We start from the raw sequence: 27,998 nt of genomic DNA, 5'->3' as shown, positions 1-27,998 counted from the left end.
GCAACCTGTCCACTCCCCCCCTCTGCCATCACAGAGCATAAAAATGTCCCCGCTTCTGCCCAGTGTAGCCCTCACAAGGAGGAAGGCACAAGGATGCCTACTGCAGCTCTGTTTACAACAGGAAAAGAAAGGAAAGGACCATGGGCAAAGAAGATGGCAGACGGGTGCTTTGGTGGCCCACCTTACACCAGGACATGGTGAATCAGAAGCATCAAGATTAACTCTAAGCAAACAGGACACCTGGGTCTCTGCAGGAAAAGTCTCAAAAATACATACACTCTGCTCATACTTTATAATGTTTAACTTGGAGGCTGTGGAGATGGCTCAGTTGATTAAATGCTGGCTACAGCAGGTAAAAAGAACCTGAATTTGATCCCCAGGACACAAGCAAAGAGCGGGGCATGGCAGCAAGTGCTTGTAACCCAAATGTTGGGAAAGTGGAGAGACAGGTCCCTGGGGCTCATTAGCTAGAATTCCAGATACCAGTGACAGGTTCCACAAGCCTGATGTCTGGCCTGCACACCTACATACATACGCATGGGCATCCAGCTTGCCACCCTCACAAAGACACAACACACACACACACACACACACACACACACACACACACATACACAAAGCATATACCTACACATAAACACACAAAATATTTGCTATTAACTAAGGAGTTCAATACGAAAGCATTGTTTCCAGGGATCTAAAAGTACACACATCCATGGAGAAGATAAACTCCAAATTCAAGGTGACATTTCTTTCTGTGGAAGGGGACAGAGACTGTCCCCCAGGAAGCTTTGCCTGTGACATTCCATTTCTCAAGCCTGGTGGTGCAAAATCCATGATCATGATCCTTTTCTCTATGCAGCAGTTTGAACGGTTGCTGGAATGAGCATCAGAGGAAGAACCTGAGGTTCACGTTCAGGACCTGCCAAAGGCAGCCCTGAATGCAAGCTTCAGCAGGTCCCCTCACTGTAGCAAGAGTGACGCCTCAGATGACATGCAGAGTGTCACTGCCTGATGTCCCCAGGATTGTTTTGGGGGAGTGGGGTGGTAGGAACGGCAAAACTCTGTGACTCAGCTTCTGTCCTGGGTATGAGAATACAGCCACAGCCGGGGCCAGTGGCATGATAGAGAACATGTGTGACTAAGGGAGATTTGGGAGACAGCCATTCTCATGTTGCTCTGACCATGCTGACGAGGTCTTCCTGCGTCCAGCCAGACATCAGAAGTGTTCCTGTCCACTTTCATTTAGTGTATTTACTACGTGAGGGACAAATGGCATTTCCTGAGTACTTGTAATTTATCTGAATCTCTGATGGGCGTTTTCCATACATTAATTCACAGTATCGTCAGAGCTGCACCCTGTGGCGAGCACAGGAAAAAGCAGATTCTGGAAAGTCCACACTAAGAGCCTAGAGATGAGGCTCTGGGCACATCATTCTCCTGATTTAATTTGCAGTACCCAAATTGGGTACATACCAGAGCATTGCAGCCAAAGGCACAGGGGCATACCACCTTCCCCTCCCCCCCCAAGCATGGTTTCCGGATGTTTGAGAAACCACGCACTCTAACGTTTATATGAATACAAGTGTTGTCATACTGCATTTTTAGGTGGAAACTCTTGAGAGAAATGTCTTGCTAAATCAACAACATGGGATTTGAGAGGAGCGATTTTACTTTCTCCTATTCACAGAAAAACACCAGAGGGAGAGTGGAAGACACTGGCCCACGGTGCTTGCCAAAGCAAGTCTGTGGATTTGACTCATGGGTCCAAGGTGGACTCTGTCCACTCAGTATTACTGAGACCCTGGCTGAGAGACTATAGACAAATGTGCTGTGAAGACATGGCCTGTGTATTCTTCTCAGGAATACACCATTAGGGAAAGAAGCAATGGCTTTATCTTCCCTTATTCCGAAGAAATATTCTCTGCTTATATCTGTCTATGCAGGGATAGGACGGCCAATGTTCAACACTTAAGAAAAGGATAAGCCAGAGAGTACTAGGACTCACTATAAATTCACTGTTGGTCACACTGTGATGAAGTGAGCTGGGGTTTACCAGGGAAGATTTAGAGTGAGCCTTAGCTGGTGATCAAAATTCCTAGCAATAACCCCAGTAATAATACAGTTAACTTAGCACTAAAGACATGTCTGCATCATGAATCCTCCCAGCATTTTAGATAGAGAAAAGGAGGCGTATTCAAATTCTTCCAAACACTAAATATGTGAGGCTCCTCTCCTCTTTTATTTTAAAAATTAGAAAGGAATTAGGAGCAATAGCAACCTGGAATCATTCTGCTCCAAAACCAAGAGCTGTTGTTTCCAGAGCATGGCAAAGTTTGGTGCTGCAGCCAGCTCAGGTAACTGAGAGGAGTACAGGCAGAGCCTAGAATTCCATCCATACTTCAAGCTGGACATTCTGAGAGTCCTTTCTGCTTGCTGAAGCAACAGCAAGACGTTCAGCCTATCCTTGCTCCTCCATGTGTCTCAGTGATGTGGCTCTTCCTGCACTGAGGTCCACTGAGCTCCTAGGGCCATGAGGAAATGCTCAAGCACGGGCTTTCAGGGAGCTGTTTCCCTGAAGCAGCCTGGGAGCTGGGCGCTGAACCGTGTGGCCCTGTTTTCTTAAATTTAAAAGTGTACATAAGAGTGAAATTGTGGGAAATTCCTGAGTGTGGTCACCAAGCACAAGGACACAAGCGCTGTGCTTCGTGGCCCCAATCCAGGTTCCCTCAGGTATACAGCAGGGCGGCCGCCAGTCTTCTCTGCCTGGGTATCCGCATCTATAATATGATAGAATGAAGGATGCGATTCTAATGAGAGCCCCGCAGGTAAGCATTATTATCTCTTGTCATAGCTAAAGATAGTCCATTCACTGGTACACAGCAAGCCCTTATGTAGGCATCCCCCATCTGTTCACAAGTATCCACATATGTGGCTTCCTGTGAGCCGCCTCAGAGATGACAGACCAGAGGGAAGCACACACCAGAGGAGGGAAGAGCGAGAGAACTGTATGCAGTAGGGGAAGAATAACTGAGGTAAAAATCTCAAATTTGTGAATAAGACCTGGCGCTGAGCACATGTGTGGCGCAGCACAGACAACCCGGTCCTTCTGGCAACCCTTTTCCTTATTAGTAAAACGAGGTCAGTGGGTCGAAGAAGATACGATAACCCTTTGACCCTCGGCTGTTTTGTTAGGCCTTGTGTCTGAATCTTGGAACCTTTGGAAGAAAGGCGGAATTTCCAGTCAAGAGCAGCCCTGTGAGAGTGTACATCCAACTCTCACTGCCTTTTCCAAACCATCGCAGACGTGGCAAAGCCATCAGGAGAGAGCAAACAGTTTTCATTGCCTGACGGTAAGTAAGCAAATGAGGAGCTGGCGATTATAGAGCCAGTCTTAAATGTGTTCAGAGAACCTCCATAAAAACGACAGACTGGGACCAGAGCGATGACCCGGCCAGTAAAGTGCCATGCAGACACGAGGGCCCGGGGTTCAAAGCCCAGCACACACACTAAAAAGCCAGGCCTGCTGCGATGCACCTGGAGCCTCTGCTGGGAAGGCAGAGGCGGGGCTGCCTGGGGCTCTTTGGCTAGTCAGACTAGCTGAGTTAGTCAGCTCCAGATCCAATGAAAGTGGCTGTCTCAACACTCCCCCCGAAAAATTTATAAAGAATCTCAAAGAGCAAAACCAAAAAGTGTTGGAGTGCAATGGAGGAAGACACCCAGTGTCCCTCCCTGACCTTACATTCAAGTGCACACACATAAACACACACACACACACACACACACACACACACACACACAGTGGAAAATAAGACAAATCAGACATGTACTTAGACCATAAAAGACAGCTTGAGCAAGTCAGGATAGGAACAAGAAAGCCAAAGAAGAAAAAGGTGCTAAGTTGAAGAAGTTTAACTATCGGATAGGGTAGATACTATTAGATACTATACAAAGTCACTTACAGAATCAGTGAGCCAACACATGTATATTATTGATATATATTTACACGTTATACATTATATTATTAATTAATTGACATTATTAATGCAATATATAATGTTACATTAATAAATTTTAAAATATTTGAGATCAAGAAAGAAGTCCCAAAAGCTTCCAGGAAAGTAAATCAAGGGCTGTGGAGCCGGATCACACAGCATGCAGTTCCCATGGCAAAACTAATAAAGCCAGAAACCAACACTCAAAAGCCAAATTACCCAAATCGCATTATCTGAAAAGAGCGGTTGGTTCTGAAAACTGAGGGAAGGGTAAACAAGAAACAAGTGGGAAACACCTTTCTAAATCATTATATATCAAGAGTAAAGTTTTACCTACAAATGAGTCAGCAGTTAGCACTGAGAACAAGACATTTCAGTGAGAATGAATGTCAGCTCCGACAGTTTTAAAGTTCAGTTTATAGCAACAGCAACGTTTATTATTAACAAAAGATAAGACACAAACAAGCAAACAAAAACCTTCCTTCATGTTAAGATGACAGAAAATAGTGAAACTGAATGGCACAAGAAGAAACAAGAATCCAAAATGGTAATGTATAATAATGGATCATAAAATTTAAAAACATACAAAATGGAAGTGTTGACCGGTGTAAGACATAACCGTTAGGTAAGTGAGAAAGTTAGAACTAATAAAATACTTCATTAAAATGATGGCGGGGGTCAACTCTACAGGGCTGGGGCTCAGTGGCTCAGTGGCAGAGCACTTAGCTAGCATGTCCAAGCCCTGGGTTCCACCCCCAATTCCCAAGAGGAGGAGGAGGGGGGAGATAGAAGAAAACATTTCGTAAACCCAATAATTTCCCCCTAAAACATTATTTCTTAAGCTACTTCTGGAGTGGCAGGCTGAACTACTGATTATCCATGTAGATGACCCACGGACGCTCCTACGAGCATTTCATGCTGCTTAGTAGAAGCTGGCGGGCTCCAAGCACCAAGCCCACCATGCCTGTGACATGGCAGCCCAGTGAGGTAGCGGGCGATGTTCCACTCATGGTGAGAACACAGTTAACCGACACTGAATGCAACTTAGGAAAAAACAAACCCTTCCCGGTGGGCACAAAACCGAAGTGCTAAGCAGCCTTAAACAGGAGTGAACGCTGCACAGTAAGAACCCAGTGCCATCGGTGCCAGGACTCATCGACGCCTCTCGACTACTCAGATGAAAACCCCAACGGTATTTGGAACACTAAATAAAAATCTAAAAGCACATGGTTGGAAAAATCCACCAAAGACCAAGGAGATTTTTGCTCAATATTAGAAATGAGGAAAGACCAGTCCTCCAGATGTTGAAACTAATTAAAACAATGTGGTCAGGGTGTAGAACTGCAGGAAAACAAAATGGAAACAGAACAGAGGAGAAAACCAAGCAGTGCCCAAATCCACACAGGCCACCTTTTACGTGGCCGGTTAAAAGGTTGCTCCACAACAGCACTGGAAAAATTGGTTCCCAGTGGAAGGGAAATGTCAAATGTTGGCCCAGTATCTTACATGGTAATAAGTTATAGTAGAACTTAAATTTTAAAATGCCTATTGTCATAAGCAAAAGTAGTAATAACAGGATAATTATGAATAAGAATGCTAAATTTCTGAATAATATACAGAAAGCAGAATTCCCTTTTACATGAAAAGAATATACCATAACCAAATATAACCAGAAATATGAGAATCAGCCAGTGTCTTAAGATCTTTTTAATGGATTTCACTCCATGGTATGCAAAAACAAACAAAATATAAACAACCACCTTAACACACACACACACACACACACACACACACACACACACAGGCACTTCTCCGGATTTCCATTAAAGAGCCAGTTGAACTCCTCGGACACTATCTCATTTCCAAATGGTAAAACATTTTAAGTCTTTCAGATAATTTCTCAAGGAGGACTTGACATTTTCAGAAAATCATCTGCAGTAGTTCCCACTAAATTGCTGTATTATAATAATACTTCAATGAGCATTATATACTCTACAATGCTAATGAGGTAGCCCACAGATCTTGGGTTGTTTAAAGGAGTAAACTGAGAAACCATGGAAGGAGGACATGATCAGACACAGACTCTGACTCAACCAAGTCCAGAATCCAGAGATCAGAAACCAGTTCTTACATTTGCCTGTTACTGGACCTCAGTGAACTTCTGGAACCTCAGTGTCCTCATTAATGAAAGGGAAGAAAAGCCCGCAGCCTGCCATGGACTGCCACAGCATAGCAGCAGCCACAGGAAGGCCTAGAAAGTAAACAAAGCTATAAGGAAGGGAGTTGAAACCCTAATGGTTGCTACAGATTTTCACTCCCTCTTTCTCTCATGGTCTTAACCTGAGGACACGATTCATGCTGTGGTGGTGGCTGAAGGGGCTTGTAAAAAGCTGAGACAATCTCCATTTGGGGAGTCCTGGAAAGAGGGGCCCCTCCCTCTCTGGCTTCGCCTCAGATGAGGGCTTTCCCTCGGCAGTCTACTGATCAAAATGCCAAACAGATACCACCTTCTTGGCTAGATTCTTGGGGTGGTTCTGGAGTGGCTGCAGAAGGAGGCCCCCAGTTCTGTGCTCAAAGCTGGAGATTCCAGGTCACTTCTTTGCTGCCCAGTGGCAAATCCAAACCAGCCCGGTTTCATGTTTATTGACTGAGAGGACCCTAAAACCTCCGTCCACCCTAGAGATAGAGGAGAGTCCTGACCCCAGGTTACAGCTAACTGAAGCAAAGAAAGGAAACAATCCAACAAACCCCAAGGTTTAAGCAACGTAAAAATAAAACTACACTCTAAGATTACTCAACAAATAAATGCACCTAAAAGCGTGTAATCAGCTCTCATGGGAAGAGGCGACTTGCCATGCCAATCCTGAAAGGTTGGAACTGTGACAGGCCCGAAAGCAGTGATTATAACCATCCTGTGAGGTCACTGAGAACCTCTGGAATAAAGATGAAGACGAAAAAAAAATACTTGACAGAAACATGAAGGTTTCAAGAGGAACCAAATGAAAGATGTAGAAGTGAAAAAGTAAGTATCTGTAATAAAGAAGTAAGCAGAGGTGCTCAATGGCCAAAGGAAGACGACCAAGGAGCAGCAGAAATCACCCACTGATGACCGAAGAGAAAACTGGAAAAGATGTGAACCAACTTTAGGGCCATATGGAGTAACATGGAGAAGCCGTCACCCGGACCGTGGGAGTCAACAGAAAGAGGAGAAAGTGAGTGTTTACAGATCATGATCCATCAAAGAAAGCACAGTGACCACATACATGAGGGAGGCCATTAAGGTGAACCAATAGAGAGAACAGGGCCCTGAGGAAAGAAGGGCTAGCATTTCACAGGGCTTCACGCTTACTTCTCTTCCAACCACAAAGGGAAGATGGATAGTCTTCCGTCAGACGAACACTTTATGAGATTTTGTACTATATAAAGAGACATCTTCGGGGCCTAGTGTGTGCACACTGTAAAACCTCGAGGTACAACATAAATATTTAATGTGATAATAAAAAGGCTTATTTATTTCATAAAAATAAAAAAAAACCCTGAACAGAAGCAGTTGTTAACTTGCCAGATTCAGTGAAAGACAAGAATTTACAGATTCGGTAAGCTCTGCACAGCCACCCCCCATCGTAACCAAACTGCTAAGCCAAGATGAAGGAACCTTCAACATGGTTAGAAGGAATTGCGGCCAGAACTGCCCACAAAGTACGAACATAAATGTCGCAGCTGCCCTTGGAAAGTAGACAGGAATGTGCTCTCTCTCCTATGGTCTCTGTACTGTGCCTCTGCTCTCTGTGCTTTCCATTTTATTTCTTCAGTCTCTCCATAGCTTTCCTGTACGCTATCCCAAGAGCGTGTTGGAAGACATTGCAGACACATCTTCGACATTATGTCTTCTGATTAACACGTTATTTTTTTCCTCTTGTTAAAAGGAGACTCTTTCCTGACCGATGCCCTGTTGTTTTGTGTGGGAGTGTGTGGGAGTTAGGTTAAGTGTGAGTGTGAGTTCAGGTGTAGGTGTGGTTGTGCAGGTGAACAGTGTGGGGGGGGGAGTCAGGTGTGTGCATGGGTGTGAGTTCAGGTGTGGGTGTGGCTGTGCATGTGTGTAGTGTGGGGGGGAGTTAGGTGGATGTATGTGTGTGCAGAAACACACTGTGAAGTCAGTGGACAGCCTGAGTGTTGTCCCTCAGGTGTCTTCCTGAGGCAGGGTGTCACTGGCCATCACTTTGCCGAGCAGTCCTGTTAGCTGGGGGCTGAACTTGCAGATATCTGCCTGTTCCCAGCTCCCAGCCAGCCAGGGATAAGAGGGATAAGAGGCACATGCAGCCGGCAGCCAGGCTGACTTGTTAACGTGGAAGCATTTTACATCTTCCCAGCCTGGTGGCCTTTTATTTCAATGAGTTCCTTTTAAAATACACACAGGGTATAACAGTGCATCCTTTACTGTCTTGGAGGGATATGGTAAAGAGCAAGTGCTCTCAGAGGAAAAAGATGGAGGAGGTTCCTGTGCCCAACAATTCACTGTAAGACAAGTCAAGTCAGAGACAATCAAAAAGCCTGACCCTCGAAGCCACTCTCCAGAGGGCGTCTGAGAACAATCACTAGTCTCCTCTTTACTTGGTCAGGTTGGGTGCATGTTGGACCCACACTTGGCTGAGCCATGCAGTCACCACAGGGGACTCATAGCCTTCAGCATTAAAGCCGTTTGCAGCAAAGTAGGGGCGCTAACCTCTGCTTTAACCTTCTTTGGCACAAGAAACTAGTGGTAATGAAGTTAAGGCGCACACAATTAGACTCCAAGCTGACTAAAAGGAGTGCTGTCAGCGTGGCATTCTGATTTATTCATCTCTCATCCACCCTGGCCAGCTGCCCAGAGGCCGTGGAGTAGCTCACAACATCTACAGAGGAAGCTGTATGTGCTTCCTCTTCCAGCCACACAGACACATCTATAGGGTAATTGGCATGAAGCAGTGCCAGGATACCACAGTTACAACAGGATGTGAAGGACAGGGGAGACCTAGTTCTGGTTTGGGACTGAAGATCCAGACACCCCCACACAGATGGTTAGCACCCACAGGCATGGATTGGCTCTAGAGTTTCTTCTTATCCATGTAGGAGAAGAGCCAGCCAGTGACCAAAGAAACCATGGTTGACTGTATGAGTCATGCACAGCTCAGTGTCCTAACTGTGTGCACTCGGACACACCTGGCCTAGCGGGGTGAGAAGGGTGTGGTGGAATCAGCTAGGCTTTTCGTTTAGTTCTCCATCCCTGATTAGAAGCTAGGCCTTCTGAAGGATGGTTCATAAGGACCAAGCAGGACCATGACTCTCACACAAGGCCCTGTCCCTCCTCAAAGCTTCCCAAAGTCCTTGGTCAATCCTGAAGGAGGCTTCCTGAACTTCAGGGTTCTCTCTTTAGAGAGATTGTGCGAGGAGATGGGGAAACAACGGAGCCTGGGCCTAGTCTGGGTTCTACTTGGTGTCTGTGGGAAGGAGACATGGTCTTCACTCCTTCAGTAAAGAGGAAATGATACCCACTTTTAAAAGGGGGTTTCTGGGCATCTCGGCAACATGCGTGCATGGAGGGAGAAAGAGGATCTGAAAGGAGAGTCATGGATGGGAAACACAGGTGTGGAGAGGCGTGGGCGCTGGCTTGGACTTGCTGGTCTGAGCTGGAAAGAGTGTTAATTCTATTCTCATTTCTATAAGAGGATGGTATCAATGAAGCCTTCCAGCCCTTCTCACACTTGCTGCTATGGTCCTCAAATGCGGTGCCACTGAGAGGCAGCACTAGAAGGTCGGGCCTCGGGGGAGTAACTGTGTCACTGGGGGATGGACCTTGAGATTAAAGGAGCTCTTGCAGGGCTCAGACTCTTGCCCAAACTGACTGAATGAAGACTGGGCCTAGCCCTTGACTCTCCCGGCTCCATCTCTCTTTGGGGGTCTCTCCTACCGTGATGCCATATGTCACATCTGATGTATACATGCTGGCATATACTCCTGACTCTCCAGAAATGTGAGCTAAGTAAACTTCTTCTCTTTATGAAGTACTAAGTCTGAGGCATTTTGTCAGAGCAACAGAAAATGGACTAACACTTGTTCTTCCCTTCCTTCATTTTTTTTTTCTAACATGGCTTTTTTAAGTCAGCCAGGAATGTCCCCACCATGCTTCCCTCATGTGGGCCATGCCCCATTTTTCTATAAAGTATGCAGAGACAGGAATGCAAGAAAGTTACCCTCCCTTCTCCCCCATGTACCATGATAACTGTGAACGAATGGCACATATTTGTCACCATGTCTCCTTCTGTGGGTGGACTATGGTTAACCCCAGAGAATGTTCCTTAACTGACATTTTCCCACGCTTGATTAAAATTTCCTCCTATTTAGTTGGTGCCACAACTTCCCTTTACTGTTCCCAGCCTTGATAATCACTCGGGACACGTTTCAGGCTCTTACCTCTCTAGTGGAGTTTTACTGCGCTTCTGAACTCTAGTTTACAAAACAAGACCAGTTCAAATGGGAGAAAACACAATCCCCGAGAACCTGGTTTGCCAACATTTGCTCCAACTCAGCAGATGGAACTAACATCCAATGAATGCAAGGTTCATCACAACATGGTCCAGCCATTTAAAACATTTCACCAGAGGTCATTGCAGAGTGAGCCAGCAGAAGGGCCCAGATGCAAAGGTCAAGGCTCAAATTAAGAGAGTGCTGTTAGATTAGAGTGATTGACTGCTGAGGCACCAGAAGGCACACGTTTTGGGGCTACTTGGGAAGAGACAGACTTTGAAAAGACGCAGATATGAAGTCTCCTTACCTGTCCTCAGTCAGTTTCATTAAGGTTGTCCCTCGAGTAGAGAAGACGATGAAGGACATCCTGAGCTGCGGGCTGCAAAGGAAAGAAACTCCATTAGGCCAGCCAGAACACCTGGGGTATGTCAGCCCCTTCCCTGCCTCCTTCCGGTTTTTATCTTTGTATCCCAGCTCCCAGAGCTGAGGAACTAAATGGGAGCTCCCAGAGGGTGTGGCAAGGATTTAGCCAATGGCCAACTTGAAGGTCTGTGTCTCCCTTCCAATAGGAGCCTGTCACACAGTGGATATATCACAGTAAGAAATATGTGCTCCATCCCAACCCAGGACTGGAAGGGGACCGGAAGGGGAAGGAGTCTATGAAACAAGTAATCCTGGCAGAAAATTCTGACAGCATCTTCAAAGAAAAAGGGTATCTCAGAAAGTGTCACCGTTTGCTTAATCCCTTCCCTGCTGCCTCTGAGGGATGCTGGACCACAGGGGGTCTCTCCTGCTCAGCGGAGACATGACTCATTTTTAATGAATAAATCAGCATCAACATTACACACAGTACTCAAAAGTTTTCCGTGTAAAATTCACTCTCTGGGTAACAGGGCACTTTTATCTGGCAAGAAACACAGGAAATATGCACAGGGATTGGCAACTGGCTACTGTCCTGTGGGGCCCTTATGGGGAGGCCAACTGGTCAACCAATGTAGCACCAGCCTATGTCTTCACAAGGCACTGACCTCCCAGAGCTGATCTGGCTCTGATCCTTGCACACACGGGCCTCTTTTCATGGCTTAGCTTCAGACCTGTTCCTCAGTCACCTGACCCTCACAGCTGTCTCCTAGCATCACTCCTGACTCTGCTGCATTCTCATGCTGCTCCCCAAATTATATCTCATGAAACAGAAATCAGGTATGTTGTCACTTAACTGCCTTAAGGGCTCTAATGGCTCTGGCTACTCTTAGGATGAACCTTCCATTATTTCCATGTGCCTGACATATCTTTGATCAGGGTTTTGCTGTCACTGTTTTAGCAGAGTTGAGACGCAAAGGAGATTAGACAGGGGTGAGGGAGTCGGCAAGAAAGTAGAAGCTAGAAGAGGAACAAAAGCATCCATGAGACTAGAGACAATGGCAAGGGATGGCCAAAGAGGGAGAATGGCTTAAAGGGGGACAGATGGATGGAGGAAGGACATGCACGAAACTCTTAGGAGCAGGACCGTGTGCTGAGGGAACATTTGTCTACTTTCCTCTAGGCTCTCAATGACTAAAACATGGGACTATTTTCCAAGAGCGATGGATGTGAGGTGTGGGTTGGGAGTTCAAGGAACGGGTGAAGATTGAGAATCATTTGGGAAGCTGGTGGGAGTGGTCAGAATAAAGGGAACTAAAAGGGAACTCAGAAGGATCCCTGTGCAGTCAGCAGTGACATTTGTGCTGGTATCAGCCACCATTATTGCATGGGCTGCCTCTGCCCCAGAGCACGGCATTTAAAAAATAAATCCCGTCATCCACTCAGCTTTTTGAGAAACTTCCACACTGATTTCCATGCTGTCTGCATCAGTTTTCACTGCAATAACAGTACCTAAGGACTCTCCCTTCCACACATCCCCACCAGCATTTGTTTTCTAGGTAATGGCCACTCCAACTAGGATGAGGTGGAGTCTCAAAGTAGTTTTAACTTGTACTTCCCTGATGGTTGGAGATGTTGAGCACAGCTTAAAATGTCTGTATCTTTTCTCTTGAGAATTCTCTGTTCAATTCCATGGCCCATTTTTTTCCCCCTTAGGTTGTTTTCTATATGGCTAATTTTTGAGTTATTTAAATGATTTAGATGTTAATCCTCTTTCAGACCTGTAACTGGCAAAGGCTTTATCCAATTCTATTGGTTGCTTCTTCACTTGATTGACAGTTTCTTTGCTGTTGGAAAACTTTTTAATTTGTTAATCATCCACCTTACCTTCTGACTAACTAGAGTCCTGTGCAGAGAGTCCTTATGAAATTCTATTCATAGAATTTCAAGTTTTCAGTTGAGGTCCTTGCTCCATTTGGAGTTTATTTTTTTTTGTTCAGAGTGAGAAAAATGGATCTAGTTTCTTTCTTCAACATGTACTTACCCAGCACCATTTGTTGACAATACTATTCAAGAGTGTTCCCTAGTACTTGACGCTGCTAACAGCCTTTGGGCTGTTGCACAAACAAACTCAGTGGCTGTTCTGCCCCCACACACTGAGGGTCTATTATGGTCTGGATATGAAGTATCTCTCTGAAAGGTTTATGTTTTGGAGGCTGATACAAGCATTGTTTAGAGGTGGGGATTTGGGCAAATCCATTGGATCATGAGGGCCGGCCTTTATTGATGGCTCAGTCCACTGATGGACGCCTGAAAAGTCTGCTGAGAGGTAGTGGAACTGTGCAAGGCGGAACCTAGGTGGAGGAAGTGGCTAACTGCGGGTGTTCCCTTGAAGTCCTGCCAGGTCTCCAGTCCCTGCCTGATGCTGTCTCTGCTTCCTGCCCACGGTGAGGCAAGCGGTGCTGCTACACCACATGGGCTAGGATATTCTACCTCACCACAAACAGCGGAGGTAGCATGACATGAAACCTCTGCAACCACGAGACAAAATAAACTTTCCTCCTTCTAGGTTGTTTTCCAAGCGGTCTGTCACAGGGAAAAGGATGACTAACAGCAGCCCATGGCTAAGGAATCCAGAGGGAGAGGACCAGAGGAAAGCACCTTGAGGTCTAGAGCAAGGCATTGGAAATGTCCCTAATTTTTTTCTTTCTTCACTTGTGAAGCAGGGGCCTGGGCTAAATGTTCTCTCATTAGCTCTACTCTGTCTCTGACTCTAAGATAGTGAAGAGATGGACAGGGAGGCAGTGCTGGAGACCCACTTTCAGGCAGATGCTGGGGGATGGGACACACAAGCCTCTTCTGGAAGCTGGGATTCAGCCAAGGTTAAGCCAATCACTAGCGTTACACAGGGAGCCTGGCTGCAAATTCATGTCGCCCATCAGGATCCTTCTCCGCTGGGCTCCTCTTCTCAGAGGGAGAAAGGAGAACAGCAAGCAGAGACAGAGCAGAAGCTATCAAGGACTTGGAGGTAGATGTGTTGTACGTCACTCGAAAGGGTCTGTGGGTGACAGTGCAGGGGAGGGCATTTGGCTCCCTAACAAAAAAGACTCTAAACTGAAATTGTCCAAAAGGGGGAAGTTTCTCACCAAAGTTTTTCAACTTGAGGCTCCTGAATGGCTCTCAGACTAGAATGGGAAGTCTTTCCTTTTAATTTGATGTTCCATTTGTCCGAGTTTTTTTAACATCACACATACACTGTTGTGGACATTCTGGTTTATGATATGTAAACATGTTTTTGTTAAAATTCCAAGTTGGGGATTTTAGTTTGTCCACACCTGTTAAGTGTCTTGTGCTGACCGTGGTCTTTGCCAGGTGGAATTGGTTGGACTTGAGGACTTTGAGGGGTATAAACATGACAGCCCAGAGGAAGGAGGCACAGCTGCTGGAGGAGGCCTGCTCGCTGCTGGGTCGTCCTGCTGCTGCATTTGCTGTTTGCTGATTTGCCGGTTACTTGGATTTCTGACATTGGTAGGATTTACCCTACCCAACGGGAAATAGCAGTCCCCCGTCCCCACTAACCTTCTTTCCCTCCTACCACATGTTGCGGGGTTGAGAGAGAGGCAGAAGCAGTCTGCACCCAGTAGCTTGGTTGGTCAGGACAATCCTGAGGAGCTTCACCCATCAAGAAATCCCTTCATATATCAATTGATCGATTGGGTTAACCTCCATCACTGCCCAGTCTCGCCGTCTTCATTCCCCCACAGGTTTGTTCCTGAGAGAAATCCCCCAAGAATTCTCCATATATAAGTCTCAGCCCGTGTCCTCAGAAACCTAATCTAAATAAAGTAGGTTTGTTGAAAAAAAAAAATCCAGGGCAACAACACAGTTTCTCTGCTTGTCTGTACTAGTTCTCCGAGAGGAAAACTCTCAGCACCTGCTTTGCTAAGTGGGTTTCGGTGATTCCTGCTGCAGGTTCAAGGACACCTGCCGCCCTTCCTTTTCCGTCAGGGAGGTAAGAGTATGCTGCTCCATGACAAACATGGGAGGAGACTGGGTGGCGTTGCCCTGGGCTCAGAGGCTCGTCTGCGTTATAGAAATGGACTGAAGAGTTCTGTGCTCTCATGTTGGTCTCTATGGAGACCATCTACCACCGGGGTGAGGGGGGGCTGTACAGAGCTCACAATGCTCACACCCGCTGCACCAAGGTCCTTGGCACTGTGCTGCAGGTGCATCCGTGAAAGCTGTGTGATCCCACAGAGGGTGATGTCATCTCCTTTACTAGTGGGTGTCCTTTAGTAGCACCTCCACAGTTCATAGTGACCATGCTCCTTCCTCCCTGTGTAGGTGTGGTCAAGCCCACAGGAAGGATGGGCGGGGGCGTTGTAGGTCATGTGACCAGCCATGACTTGCTCAGGGCTACGGTGTGTTCGAATTAAAACCAGAAGGCCTGTGAGCAAACTGGCCTGAGCACTACCGTGGCCTAGCACTTTGAGCCCCCTTACCCACAGGCCCAGTCGGCGTGCACTCCCCACGGTGTCAGGGAGTTATCAGTATGGTAGGTGGGCTGGAATCACTGTCAGACACGAAAGAAGAGAATGTTGAGTGCGCTCACCTGATGAACCTGTGAGCCAGCTGCTCCACAAAGTAGTAGATTTCATTCCAGTGATGCAGCACGCTTCCGGACCTACGGGACAAAGAGGCCTTCTGTCAGCATCTTTTCAGTCTACTATCCTATGCAGAACCAGCCCATTAACAGTCTCATTCATTACCTAAATAAATCTGGAAATGATCCATAAGGCTGTTTTAAGATTTTTGAAGAATTCCTCCAACTCCATCTTCCACACGTCCCCCTGCTCCAAACTCTTAAAAGTAAAGCAAGCAAACGAAAAAAAACCCAGGGCTTAAACAGGGCTGGTTCCAGGTCTTGATGACATGATTATTTCTGTGCTCCTCTAAGAAGAGGTTCTATTCCAATTCCATTGAGTAAAATCAGCAAAATGAACTGTGGTGGTTTGAATGAAAATCGTCCCATAGGCTCCTAGGGAGTGGCACTATTAGGAGGTGTGGCCTTGTTGGAGTAGCCTGGCACTACTGGTGCTGCCTAAGGGGGATGACCACTAAACCATGAGCCCCAGGAAATCTTTCCAGTGTGTCACATTAACATCAAACCACTGTGAGAAACCTGGCCGCAGTGAGGGGAGACTCAGTCGGGGGAGAGAGGAGGAGCTCTTTACTGCACTGTGTAAGAATGGGGCCTTGTGCAGTGAGGGGAGACTCAGTCAGGGGAGAGAGGAGGAGCTCTTTACTGCACTGTGTAAGAATGGGGCCTCATACCTAACACAACCCTGGCTAAACCCAAACTCCATTTAGGGAGCTGGTCTGCCTGTGAGATCCCCTACCTCGCCAACCACCCAGCAAATCACAGCTTAGAACTCTGTCCCTCCCCTTCCTTACTATGGAAAACACCCACGGGGCCCCTGGGTGGACCCCTGCCTCTCCAGGAGTTGAAGATGTAGATCCTTTGTCTGATATACTGTCTTGCTCTGCTCCAGCCCTTTGCCTTTTGACTGATTCTCCAGTTACAAACTTCCCTAGAGGCCACTCCCAGTGTAACTGACCCTTGGTAGCTCAGACCTGAGGCCAATTGACATTCTGAGCTCAGAATCAGATTCTGAGAAGCTAGGTGTGGGCTGGGAAAATGGCGGCATGTATTCAAGTTCAGCTTTTCTGCACCCAGCAGTGTTTTTAATCTCATATGATATACCTCCTGTTGCATTTGTCTGTTTATGAGAACGGAGCATCTACCAAGGATCAGGCACGGACTAGACCTGGGCCCCCTACATGTATGTAGCCGATAGGCAGTTTGGTCAGCATGTGGGTCCTCTAGTAAGGGAAGTAGGGGCTGTCTCCAACAAGGACTCTATTGCCTGCTATCTATTCACTTCCCCCTGGCAGGACTGCCTTGCCAGGCCATCAGGGAGGAGAATGGACTCAGTACTGATGTGACTTGATGTGCTGGAGTGGGTTGAGGGGTAGGAGAGAAGGAATAGGAGAAAGAGGGAGGGAGGGCGAAACCAGAAGGAGAGAAGGGAGGGGCTACCATTGGGATGTAGAGTGAATAGAACAAATCAATTTAACAGCGTGACTACCTACAGCCCGGCCTCGTTGGACTAACCTAGTCATTGCTACCCAAGCTTCAAAGTAGAAACAAAAACTTCCTTCTAAACCCAGATCGAAGCAACAGCAAAAGATGTTCAGTCCATTGGACTTGGTGGGTCTGAGCCACCGAGGGGCTAGTGAAGAAGCTGCTTCTTGGGATTTTGTGTCTCTAATCTGCAAGCACAAATTTCATCATAATTTGGAATTAAAATAGCCTTCCAGGAATCCTGCCTGGGGACGGAATCACAGAATTCCCTGTTTGAAGAGTCAGTCAACACCCCTGAGATCCAATCAGAGCCACAGTCACTGTCCTCTCCCAGTATCTACTGAGGTGGGTTTGCAAAAGTGCTCACCACACACGGGGGGAGGGAGAGAAGCCATTCATCTCCACTGTGAGTCCCTGCCAATGATCACTGCTGACAGCAGTTCCAAGGTGCCTTATTTTTGTTTTTCTAGTCTCCAGCATTTGAAGTATGAAAAAAAAAAAGCCAAGAAACATTTGACAGCACACTCTCTGAGGGATTCTGTGTGGAACAACCTGGCATTGCCCTCAGGTGACAGTCCAGTCTCGCTCCAAGGGCCTAATACACAAAGAGCAGGGCCCAAAGCAGAATCCCCGACCTTATCCATTTGCTTTCTGAATAAAACAGCATTCGCTTCTGTTTCTGAGTGTGTCTAACCCCCGCTGTGGTTAAAGGCCTTGGAAAACCCATTTGCTACACAAGCAGCCAGAGTGTAATGAACAGGAGAAGCAGGCGTGTGGCCGGACTCCCTACCGGCAACCTCTTCCCCCGGAAGGGCAAAGTAGCCAACACCGAGATTACAAAATGCTAAGTCCCCACTCATCCTTGGCTGCACCTGGCTTAAGTCACTGATGCCAGTGACCATCTTGGGTCTCCTGAGTGGGTACAGATATGTTCAGTAACTTCACAGACGTTGGGTGGACCCAAAAGCTCTCTTGCCACTACTCTCCCAGCTTCTTCCCCTATCCTCTTTTCTCTCTCTCTTTCTACATCCCAAGAAGTTGGAGCCTCATTTTGGCCTTTATTGTCTGTTCTCTTGTGGCCACAGCCAAGCTTCCCTCCTCGACCTTGACTCCTACTTCTGCTTCAACTTCAGATGGCAGTTCACATCCAAACCACGTCACTGAGCACCTTTCTCTGCCCTTTGTCTGGGGACACCCATCCTGCCCCATGTGGCGCTGCGCAGCCGTGATTTTCAGCCCCTACTGCCACATGACTTCCCCTTAGTCAAGCCAACTGATGGCTTTGAAAACAATGACGCTCACACTGCAGAATGCACTTAGAAAGTTGGGAAATCAGCTACTGGGCTGTTGCCAATACTTCTTCTTCTTTTTTTTTTTTCAAAGAAGTGAAACATAATAAGATTGAAAAACCAGAATGCGCTGCTGAAAGTAACAGAAAGCAGTGTTCTAGAGAACCTCTGGTTGGCTGTGCAAGTACTGTTCAGGATCCACGTTAAGATATAAAGTCCATTTTTTTTCCTGTGAATCATGAGTCAAAAGGTATTTTTAACTAGATAGGTATTCTGTTTTTCTCCACTCTGCCTTTCCTACACACAAACACACACACACACACAAACACACACACACACACTGACATACACATACCACACACATACACATACCATACATACATGTACCCACACAGGAATGTACCCACCCATACATGAACACACCCATACATGCACATAACCAGGAAAAGCTTACACACAATTTTTGCATATAAACTACTGGCAGTTTTGGGTACAAATTCAACAAAAAAGGTGACTTTGTTGTTAAGACAGCAAATATTAAATTGGCTTAGAAGGCGCCATCCTTGGCTGAACTTCATGACCCTGGATTCATTTTTTATGTTCCCCCAGGTTCAGAGATGACTCCATGAGAGCTGCAATGCATCCCTCAGAGAGCTGAGAAGGGGTGGATTAATGTCACCCAAAGGCAGCCACTATGAAAAATTGTCACTTGTGTGGAAGTGACATAGACTGAAGGTCCACGGGACAGGATTCTAAAATGGAGCATCATCAAAGCAACCTGTTCACCAAGAAACATAGTACAGAAGACAAAGAGACAGACCTCGAGGCCCATTTTCCCTCTGCAGGTCAGACTCAGGCTCTGCTGGCCCCGAATCTCCTCCCCCCATACCTGAGTCAGACACGGGCTCTGCTGACCCCAAATCTCCTCTTCCCACACCCAAGTCAAACATGGGCTCTGCTCACCCCACATCTCTCCCCCCCCCACACACCTGAGTCAAACATGGGCTCTGCTCACCCCACATCTCTCTCACCGCCCCCCACACCTGAGTCAGACATGGGCTCTGCTCACCTCACATCTCCCCCCGTCAGACATGGGCATGGCTCACCCTGCATCCCATCCCCATCAGAAACAGGCACTGCCCACCCTGCAGGGACCCTCACCCAGACATTCCCCCAAGCATGAAGCCTCAGACCAGGGACCCTCATCTCTTCCCCTATGAGCACATTTTCATTTCCTTTCATATAACATTGCCCACATTGTCTGTAAGGTCAGCATCTACTCCATGTTCCAGAAGCATCAGACAGAAGTAGGATGTCTTCCTTTTGCACACTGGCTGGTTTCCATTTCTTTTCACTTTTATAGCACCAATAAGTTGAGCACTTTTGTGCTGTGTTCTTTGACACATAGTGGAGAAGACACTGTGGATTTCTGCTGCACTTTTCTTTCTGGCAATGCCACAGGAAGCAATCCTTTCTGCATCACTCGCTCAAGAAATGTGCCCCAGAGAGGCAGTGTGACAGAGCTCCTCCCCTTTGCTCCTTGAGAACCTCAGAAAAGAGGAGGACCAGGACCGATTCTACGAAGGAGGAACCATATCAAGTAGACAAGGGACATATGAGGACCAAAGATTTCATTAGAGTTTTCATGTATTTAGTAACAAGCCACAGAACTTTAGAAATACTTATTGTTCCTGTGATTTCCTTTGTTAGCTTTGGGACTAGTGCAGAAGGAGAATGCTAGGCCTTGTTGAAAAGTTATTAAGGATTTCAAGATGGCAATAGCAGAGCATGTGGCCAAATGCCAGCCCTTCTCACCGAGGGCACGGGTCCCAACCACACAGGCACACGCCCAGAAGGCCAGCCTCGATAATGATGCTCTGCGCACATTCCTATGGCTTTCAGATGTTTTCTCAGTTCATGGCTCAGTCAACTTTTTCTGTGAAGAGCCAGACAGTAGAAATTTTGGGGGCCCCCTTGGGGAAGGTGGCATAACATATGGTCTCCATGTCAACAACTCTTTTTTTTTTTAAAGCATAAAAACAACATTGAGCCCTAACTAATAAACATGATTATGGTACAACAAAATTTTATTTAGAAAAACAGGGGCCAGCCATAGTTTGCCAACTTCTGTGCTAGACAGCCAGCTACTTTCTTTCTAAATTTTTGTTTAGGCATTGTCCTATCTTCCCCACGCAATGCTGATATAAAAAGCACACATGTCCTCCTTATAGCTGAGGTTGTGGGGGACTTCGCTGCTCATTTCCTGTTCTTTGTGACTGAGAATGTGGATGGGAGGCCCTGTGCCTTGGGATGCGTGGGGCATTCTCTGTGACATAATATATATTTCATGGGCATTTGAAAGGCAAGTTTTTTCTCTGTGGGGTATAGGGTTTAAAATATATCATTAAGTCAGCCTCACTAATTATTATTCATATCCTCTCTGTCTCCAGAACGTGTAAGTATACAGAGACCTCTTTCAGAGTCAGACTAGATGATGCCAAGGTCTCCAATAGCCACACAGCAGACGGGCGCCATCTTGGCATGTCGTAAAAGTCGACGTCCCGTGAGTCATGATTTTGTCAGGACTCAGGATCCTTTTATTTTACTGCACTATTATTTTGTTGATATTTTAAATTTGGGATTCAGGGTGTTTATTAAAATTTGGCAGGCAGTTTTGTCCGTGATCATGCTCTCTGCAGTGGATACATGATAGCTTCCTAAACAAACTGAGACCTCCATCTTTGCCTGCTTCTGTGAGAGTTTAATACAGAAATCTCCTAGTCCCTAAGGACATGGACAAACTTTGTCAGAGCCAGTGTGGCCCAAACCAAAGGACCTCACCCTCCCAGTCTCCCCCGAGGAAATGCAAAGTATAAAAGGTAGACCCTCTCACCTGAAAGAATCACAGAGGGGGAATCTATAACATGGGATGATTATCATCAACATGTGGGATGTTTTAGCTCAATTGTAACCCAGCAGGTGCCTATGGGAGGGGATGAGAATGGGAGCAAGAAGCTAAGAGCATTTTTCTTTTTTAGCCTAAGTAAATGCAGTAAGAGAAATTTTGGTTGTTTTACATAAGAATGTGCTTTCTCCTTTGAAAATCAACCAAGTCTTAAATTGTGCTCCATAATCACATTGGTGACATCGTTAGGGCTATTACCTGCATCTGTTTCTTTTTTACCTCTTACTTAAATATATTTTTCATTTTGATAGCAATCTCTTAAATTCTCTTTTCAGCAGGGGTCCAGGGATGGCACCTATTCTGAAATCTGCATGTCTGAGGCTAGCTGAGGACTTTAAAAGCCACATTCGTTCAAGATCTGTAATAACTGAGGTTTTTAGAGTAATTGATATTATAAGGTAAAAAAAGATAAGTAAATGCCAATTTAAGTTTTACTTTTTGGGGGGAGCAGGGAAATCTATTGTACACTTTTTTTTGGAAGACTGTAGACTTTTCTAGTTACTCATGTTTTAGGAATTTGTCTAAGATCAAGTAATTTGAGGACCATTTGAAAATTAACTCGGCAGAGTGCTTGGTGAATCATTTAGACAGAAGATGCCAATCTCTAGCTCAGGGAACTCTTCTCCTATAATATTTATTTACTTACTTGTTGTGTCCTTCATGAGTGTTCTCTCTCCCTAAAAATTGATGTCAGATACACAGGCACACCTGCTCGCACAATCACACGCTCACACGTGCAGTCACGAGAGACTTCACTCACCGTTAGTATTCTAAGCTCCTCTCCTACGATTTTAGTCTCTGAATGTTTTCCGTTCTTAAAAAAGTTGCTCAAACTGTCTTTAGATGAACTGACCCTCCTTTAGGCACTCCCCAGTGAGGTGGCCATTATTTCCAGGGATTTTAATATTTAGATATGGTGTAAGCTTTTTACCCCAAAACTTTATCTTTTCTTTCTCATGGTAAACTGTTCTCGTTCATTGATGCAGTTATCAACTCAACATTGCAAACATCAGAAAGACTCTTGCTTGCTTAGGAGGCTTCAGCGGTCATGGCTAGTATTTATTTCATTAGTTGTGTCTGGTTGTACAGCCCAGACAGGCCTTGAATTCTCAATCCTCCTGACATGGCCTTCTGAGAACTACAGTCACAGGCGACCCCACCCCCACTCTCAGCATCACAGTTTAAATGTTTCTGTAAATCTTGACTCATGCTTTTGGATGATTTTCATTTAAAAAAAAAACAAAAAAAAACCCCACCCACGTTCCTTTCTAGAACTATCTATATCTATCTGAAAATACTTTCATGTTTTCTTTGCTTGCAAATGACACCAACAAAATAAAATTTTTCCATTATAAAAGATGAGTTTTAGCAATCACAGTTCTTTGCACTTAATGTTTCAGAGAGCTTACAGGTAGCCTGTGTTTTCTTTCTTCATTTGTCTTGAAAACTAATTTCCAACCAGAAAAATGCCTAGGTATTATTAGTCCCTTCAGATAAGTAATTTTGATTCTCAGGCCTTCCTTAAGTAGAAACATTGTCTTCTATTGAGTCTTTAAATGACTTTTCCAGACTGTCCTTCAACAATGAGAAACACCTGGCGCTCCAGCTGTCCGTCTGTTATCATCTTCCCCCCATTGCTTTCATCTGACTACAACTATTTCCTCTTTGAGTTATGACTCCTCAAGCACGCCTTCGCAGTGTTACTCTCTACATGGCCAGTTCTGTTCCCTCTTAGTTCCTGGGTGCCTGTAACTATCTCTTTATTGTTTTATACTTTATTAATTGTCCTGGGTCCCTTGCTCTCCATTTCATATTTTAGCTCCTGTTTCACAAATTCTTGTTTTATTTACTTCACTAAAGCCACATGTGATGGCCAACTTTCTTTTACTTTTGCCTCTGCAATTTTATTTAATCACTTATTTTAAAGTGTTAGAATCTTTAGTCTCCATCTTCATCCATGAATGTAAATGTAACTCCACACCAAAACACAGCCAATGACTGTACATTAGTTTGGCTGTTTGCACCCTCTTACCCTTTTAAGTTCCTCCAAGAACTTAATCTAGGAAATGCATGCAGTTGGTCTCCATGGGCTAATGTAAATAGTCTTTGTCGGGCTAGGGAGAGTTAGGGATGGACTTGACCTTTGGCCTTGGTCCTTGACATAAGGGAACATCATCCTTGCAAGGTTGGTTGGTTTGTTCTGGACATATTTACAACACTTCTGCGTTTTCTCTTGTTTCCTTGATCTCTACCTGAGATTCTCTCATGCTATACCTGGCCTCATTCTGGATCCTATCGAAGCCACATAATCAGGGACAGAAGTCTCCCATTTTCCTGCAGTCCATGCCAGATAGGGTCTTGCAGTTACCCAGGCCATTTCCTCCATGGCATGACCATGCCTCCGCTCTCCTGTATGGCTCCTCTGTACAGTGCTACCACACAGTGGTGTCTGGGCTTCAAGGGACGGTCTTGTCCCACTCAGGCTCCAGTTCCACTACTTCTTACTTCAAATTTATTTCCAGCTTTGTTTGGTTCTGTTCAAGAAACTCCTTAAAAGTATTTCTCTCTCTCTCTCTCTCTTTTTTAAACTTGGCAACAACGTTGAAAAGCAGACCTTGGCTGACCTCTTTCAAACTCGGCCCATCTGCTTTGATTCTCACACTCATTTCCTACTAGCTCTATGTGTCACCATCCCCCGAATGGGATATCTGCTCCCTTAGTCACCTCCCAAGACCTCTGTCAAGAGATCGGGGTGCATCTAAGTGATGGTGAGAGGGGGAGTGAGAGGAAGCTGTCTATGTTTAGCTTCCTTTCCTGAAGTCATAAACTGTCTTCCCCTTCTCAACTTTCACTGAGCTCCTCGGATCATTAAGTTTTCGTTTTTGCACTTACGATGCCCCCAAAAATACTTCTAAGAGCCATTACTGCCTTCATTTCTACTTTAAAGATCTATTGCATTTACTTGTTTGAGGGAGGACACGCATGCCATAGTGGAGGTCAGGGGACAGCTTGCAGGAGCTGGTTTCATCCCACCATGAGACCCAAGAAGTAAACTCAGACTGCCAGGTTGCCGGGCCAGACAATGAGCACCGCTGAATCCTCCCCTGGCACGGTGCTACAACACCTTCTCTGTCTTCATCGTCTTGAGCCTCCTTACAGAGTATCATTGATTCATTCGGCCGGCCATGGTGCCTAGTCCGTTCTTTGGAATCGGCAGAGGTTAATAACTAAGACCTCCTGTGTACTGAGCACTTACTGCGCAGTAGGCATTGTGTTGAGCACTTGGCATTGATAGCCATTTAGTTAGCAGTTAGCTCTCTGGGTGTGCCCAGCTCCGCTGTCTCTGCCCTACTGCTGCTCCATGGTCCGTACAATTCCCTGATCACAGGTGAGCTGTCTGGGTTCACAGAGAGCTAAGTAACCTGTCCAAGGATGCTCGGACATTAAGTGGTAGATTTGGAATTTGATCCAGTTGGTCTAGCTTTGCAATCCACAATTCTGCTGCAAACCCTAAGACTTCAGCATTGGACCCTGTGCTCATGACCGCTGTGCAATACTGCCTCCCCATGGTAGGGTTAGGAAAGAAACAATTTCAGTTCATGGCGAGGCACTTGAGAGGAGAGAGGATTCCATAAATTGATGTGTGAATGTGGAACCGGGGCTTCCAGGGGAGGCTTAAAACGGAGGCATTGAAATCGCTGACTGGTGATCACTGTAGCAGAACAAAGGGTAGAAGGCTAAGGGCAGGTTTGTCTTCAGTCTGCTCTCTCGTGGATGGCGACTAATCACTACAACTTCCTTATAATTGAAAATCCAAATGGAGCCAGTTTTGAGAGACAAAGAGGAAGCTATTACTTACGCCAGGACAACACAAACATACTGGGCCTCTCTTGGGCAAGCCGGGATGTTTGGTCACCTTGGTAACAAGGATCCGTAGCATCCCACATGTATCTCACTTTGGACTGCTGGAGTGCTATGGCTGTAACTGGGCCACCACACTCTCACCTTGTTTTACAGCTTTGCAGAAGAGGAGGGGTGATAGCACACTGACTAGGGTGTCCTTACAAACTTTGCCACCCTCAGAGGTCCTCTGCACACTAATGGGGGCTGTACATGAATGAGCATCCTTGGATAATGGAAAAGATAAGGTCTAGATGCGATGTTTCATGACAAACACAGAGCATTTTTTTCCTCTCCATCTCAATACCGGACCAACCCACTGCTGTCGGAGGACAGAAGTTGTTTGAGGTTGGGAGATTCTGAACAAGAGATTTTAAGTCAAGATGCAAGGCAAAGAGGTGGTTGTGCTTAATTATTTGGGGGCCATAAGTAGCCTACAGCTCGTGTCCTAAAGATAAGGGCATCACTTAGATGGAGATGGAGTGGGGATGACTGACTGCAGCTAAGGGCGTGGCTTAGTTTTAGAACCCACACAGAAGAGTGGTTTTAAGTTGAAAAGGTGTGGGATGTGGCAAGAGAGGAAGCTTGGGAACTGCCTGGTGAACACAGCAATAAAGGTCCCTAGTGTCTTGCCAAAGCATTCACACTTGGTCCTGAAAGAGCTTCCAACCGTGTTCAGAGTATATATAAGAGGCGTGACAAGTTGGTGTCAAGGTTAGATTTTTTTTTTTTAAAGGTTGATTGGTACTTGAGTTCCAGAAGATAAGATGGATGAGGTACCAAAAGAGATCAATTTGGGCACGATTTCGCTGAACTGGTAAAAATGGTAGAAACCTGAGCACAGTAACGGCCATGTGGAGACTGGGGCAGACCCAGGGCAGGTGTGAGTGTGTTACAGAGTGAGGAAGGATTGATTACTCCCAGGTCTTCAGCTGAAAGGCCTGGCTTACTGGAAGCGTCATCCTCTGAGAACAGACCCATGGGAGGAGATGGCTTTAAGGGCATCTTTCTCCTGGCTCCCTTCTCCCCCCACTTCCGCCCATGCACCGCTACCGTCCCGCACTGGCCCCCTCCCCACCACTCTGCCCTGCCCTGCTGAGTGAAGTTTCTTCTTTTGCCTGGACAGCTATTGGCAAGTCCTCTGGACTAGACCTTGGACATCTTCCTCTTCAAACTCCACCTCTTTCTGACAGTTTAAAACTCTTATACTATTATCTTTATATTAATCATTACCCCTGCCTACATTTTCAGCTGCTGCCCTTGGGCTAACAATATTCAAGGCTTTATTTTCAGCCCTAAGTCTCCGGTAGAGAGCTTACTCAACGTCTCCACCCAAATGGCCTACATGCTCAGATGCTCCATGTCCAAGACAAGGTTCTCTAGTGTTCTGCAAGCTGCTTCTTCCGGGGCAGCATCCCCTCCCATACACTCAGCCAATTGCTCAAGTCTTGCTTTTTAAAACAAAGTTTCTAGTTTTACCTTTTTTTTTTTTTTTTTTAATCTCCATCCCCACCACAAAAATAGGTCATGGGTATATATCCAATAGAGACATCCACTGGACACTATTGTCCTCAGAAATTCCTAATGTTAAAAAAAATGAAATTACTTATCTTCAAAGTTATTGCTGGAGGGATAAAAGCCAAATTCTTCCTAGGGTCTTTCCCTGTCACAGTCACATGGCAAGAGTATGTGTCAGTTGGCTTTCCTTTACATTGCTTCTTTATCGTCTGACAAAATCTCAGTCGGTTTCCAAGTTCCTGGTCCAAAGTTACCTCCTCTTTGAAGCCTGCCAACTTCCCTCTCCTATTAATCCAGATTACCTCACTAGCATTTCTCTTGTTTTGCCTCTTCCACTGACCTCGAGCTCCTTGAGAACTGGACATGTCCTGGCATCTATCATTCCTAAGGCATTGTTTCCTAAATACTGAACTGATCTATATCCCTGAGCCAGGTGTGATGGCACAGGCCTGTAACCCAGCACCTGAGTGACAGAAGTAGGATTGCCAGGAGGAGTTGAAGGGCCAGCTTGGGTTATGTGAGAGCCTGTCATAAAACACACACCACACACATGCACATACACACATACAGAAAGAGAGAGAAAGAATGGGTGAGGGGAAGAGGAAGGGAAGAAGGAGGAATAAACAGATATATGTCTCTTACCCCAGCCAGATAGTCTTCATTGCTTGGAAGATACAGAGGCATTATTTGTTAGACCACAACATTTCTCTAGGGTTAGTTATCACCACCAGCACCATGACCACTGACGTCATCATCACCGCTATGTCTACCATGACCACCATCTTTGTTACCATCATCACTATTATCAGCACCCCATCACTGTCAGCATCATGATCATCATCATCTCTTTCATCACCACCACTCTTACGATCATTCCTGTCACCATCATCACCATGACAATCATCCTTGTCATCATCATCACCTCTATAACCATCACCTCTGTCATGAACCCTATCACTACAACTGTTACCATCATTCTTGTCATTATTGTTATCCCTGTCACCATCACTGCCATCCCTATCATGATCATTCCTATCACCATCCTCCTTGTCACAGTTACCACCATTACCATCCTGGCCATTATTGTTACTGCCATCACCCCTATCGCCATCTCTATCACCACCATCCCTCTCACCACCATCATCCTTATCACTGTCAGCAGCAGCATCTTTATCACCACTCATCATCTGGTGAGCAATGCCAAATGTTGGTTAAAGATTTTGATCTTTAGAACATTTCTGTGAGTATAAAATTTAATGCCTATTTTATTAATAAGAAGGACTAAGCTTCAGAGAGTTCACTGATTTAAATTCTCTTCCCAC

At 45.8% G+C, this 27,998-nt stretch overlaps 1 protein-coding gene across 1 annotated transcript in view; it reads right to left on the bottom strand.

Moving 5' to 3' along the window:
• The window catches only part of Antxr1 (ANTXR cell adhesion molecule 1), a 167,707-nt gene extending 140,237 nt beyond the window's left edge, over positions 1–27,470 (bottom strand). Inside the window, exons 1-3 of the mRNA XM_055617629.1 lie at positions 27,424–27,470; positions 15,472–15,543; positions 10,807–10,878 (exon numbers count right to left, since the gene is read on the bottom strand). Of these exons, the coding sequence (XP_055473604.1) occupies positions 10,807–10,878; positions 15,472–15,543; positions 27,424–27,470 (191 nt within the window). The remainder of the gene's footprint in view (positions 1–10,806; positions 10,879–15,471; positions 15,544–27,423) is intronic.
• Between the last annotated feature and the right edge of the window lie 528 nt (positions 27,471–27,998).

This window comes from Psammomys obesus, unplaced genomic scaffold, assembly GCF_907164565.1.
Source record: "Psammomys obesus unplaced genomic scaffold, mPsaObe1.curated_primary_1811, whole genome shotgun sequence".
In the NCBI taxonomy this organism is placed as follows: domain Eukaryota; kingdom Metazoa; phylum Chordata; class Mammalia; order Rodentia; family Muridae; genus Psammomys; species Psammomys obesus.
This window is presented reverse-complemented; position numbering and strand designations above follow the sequence as displayed.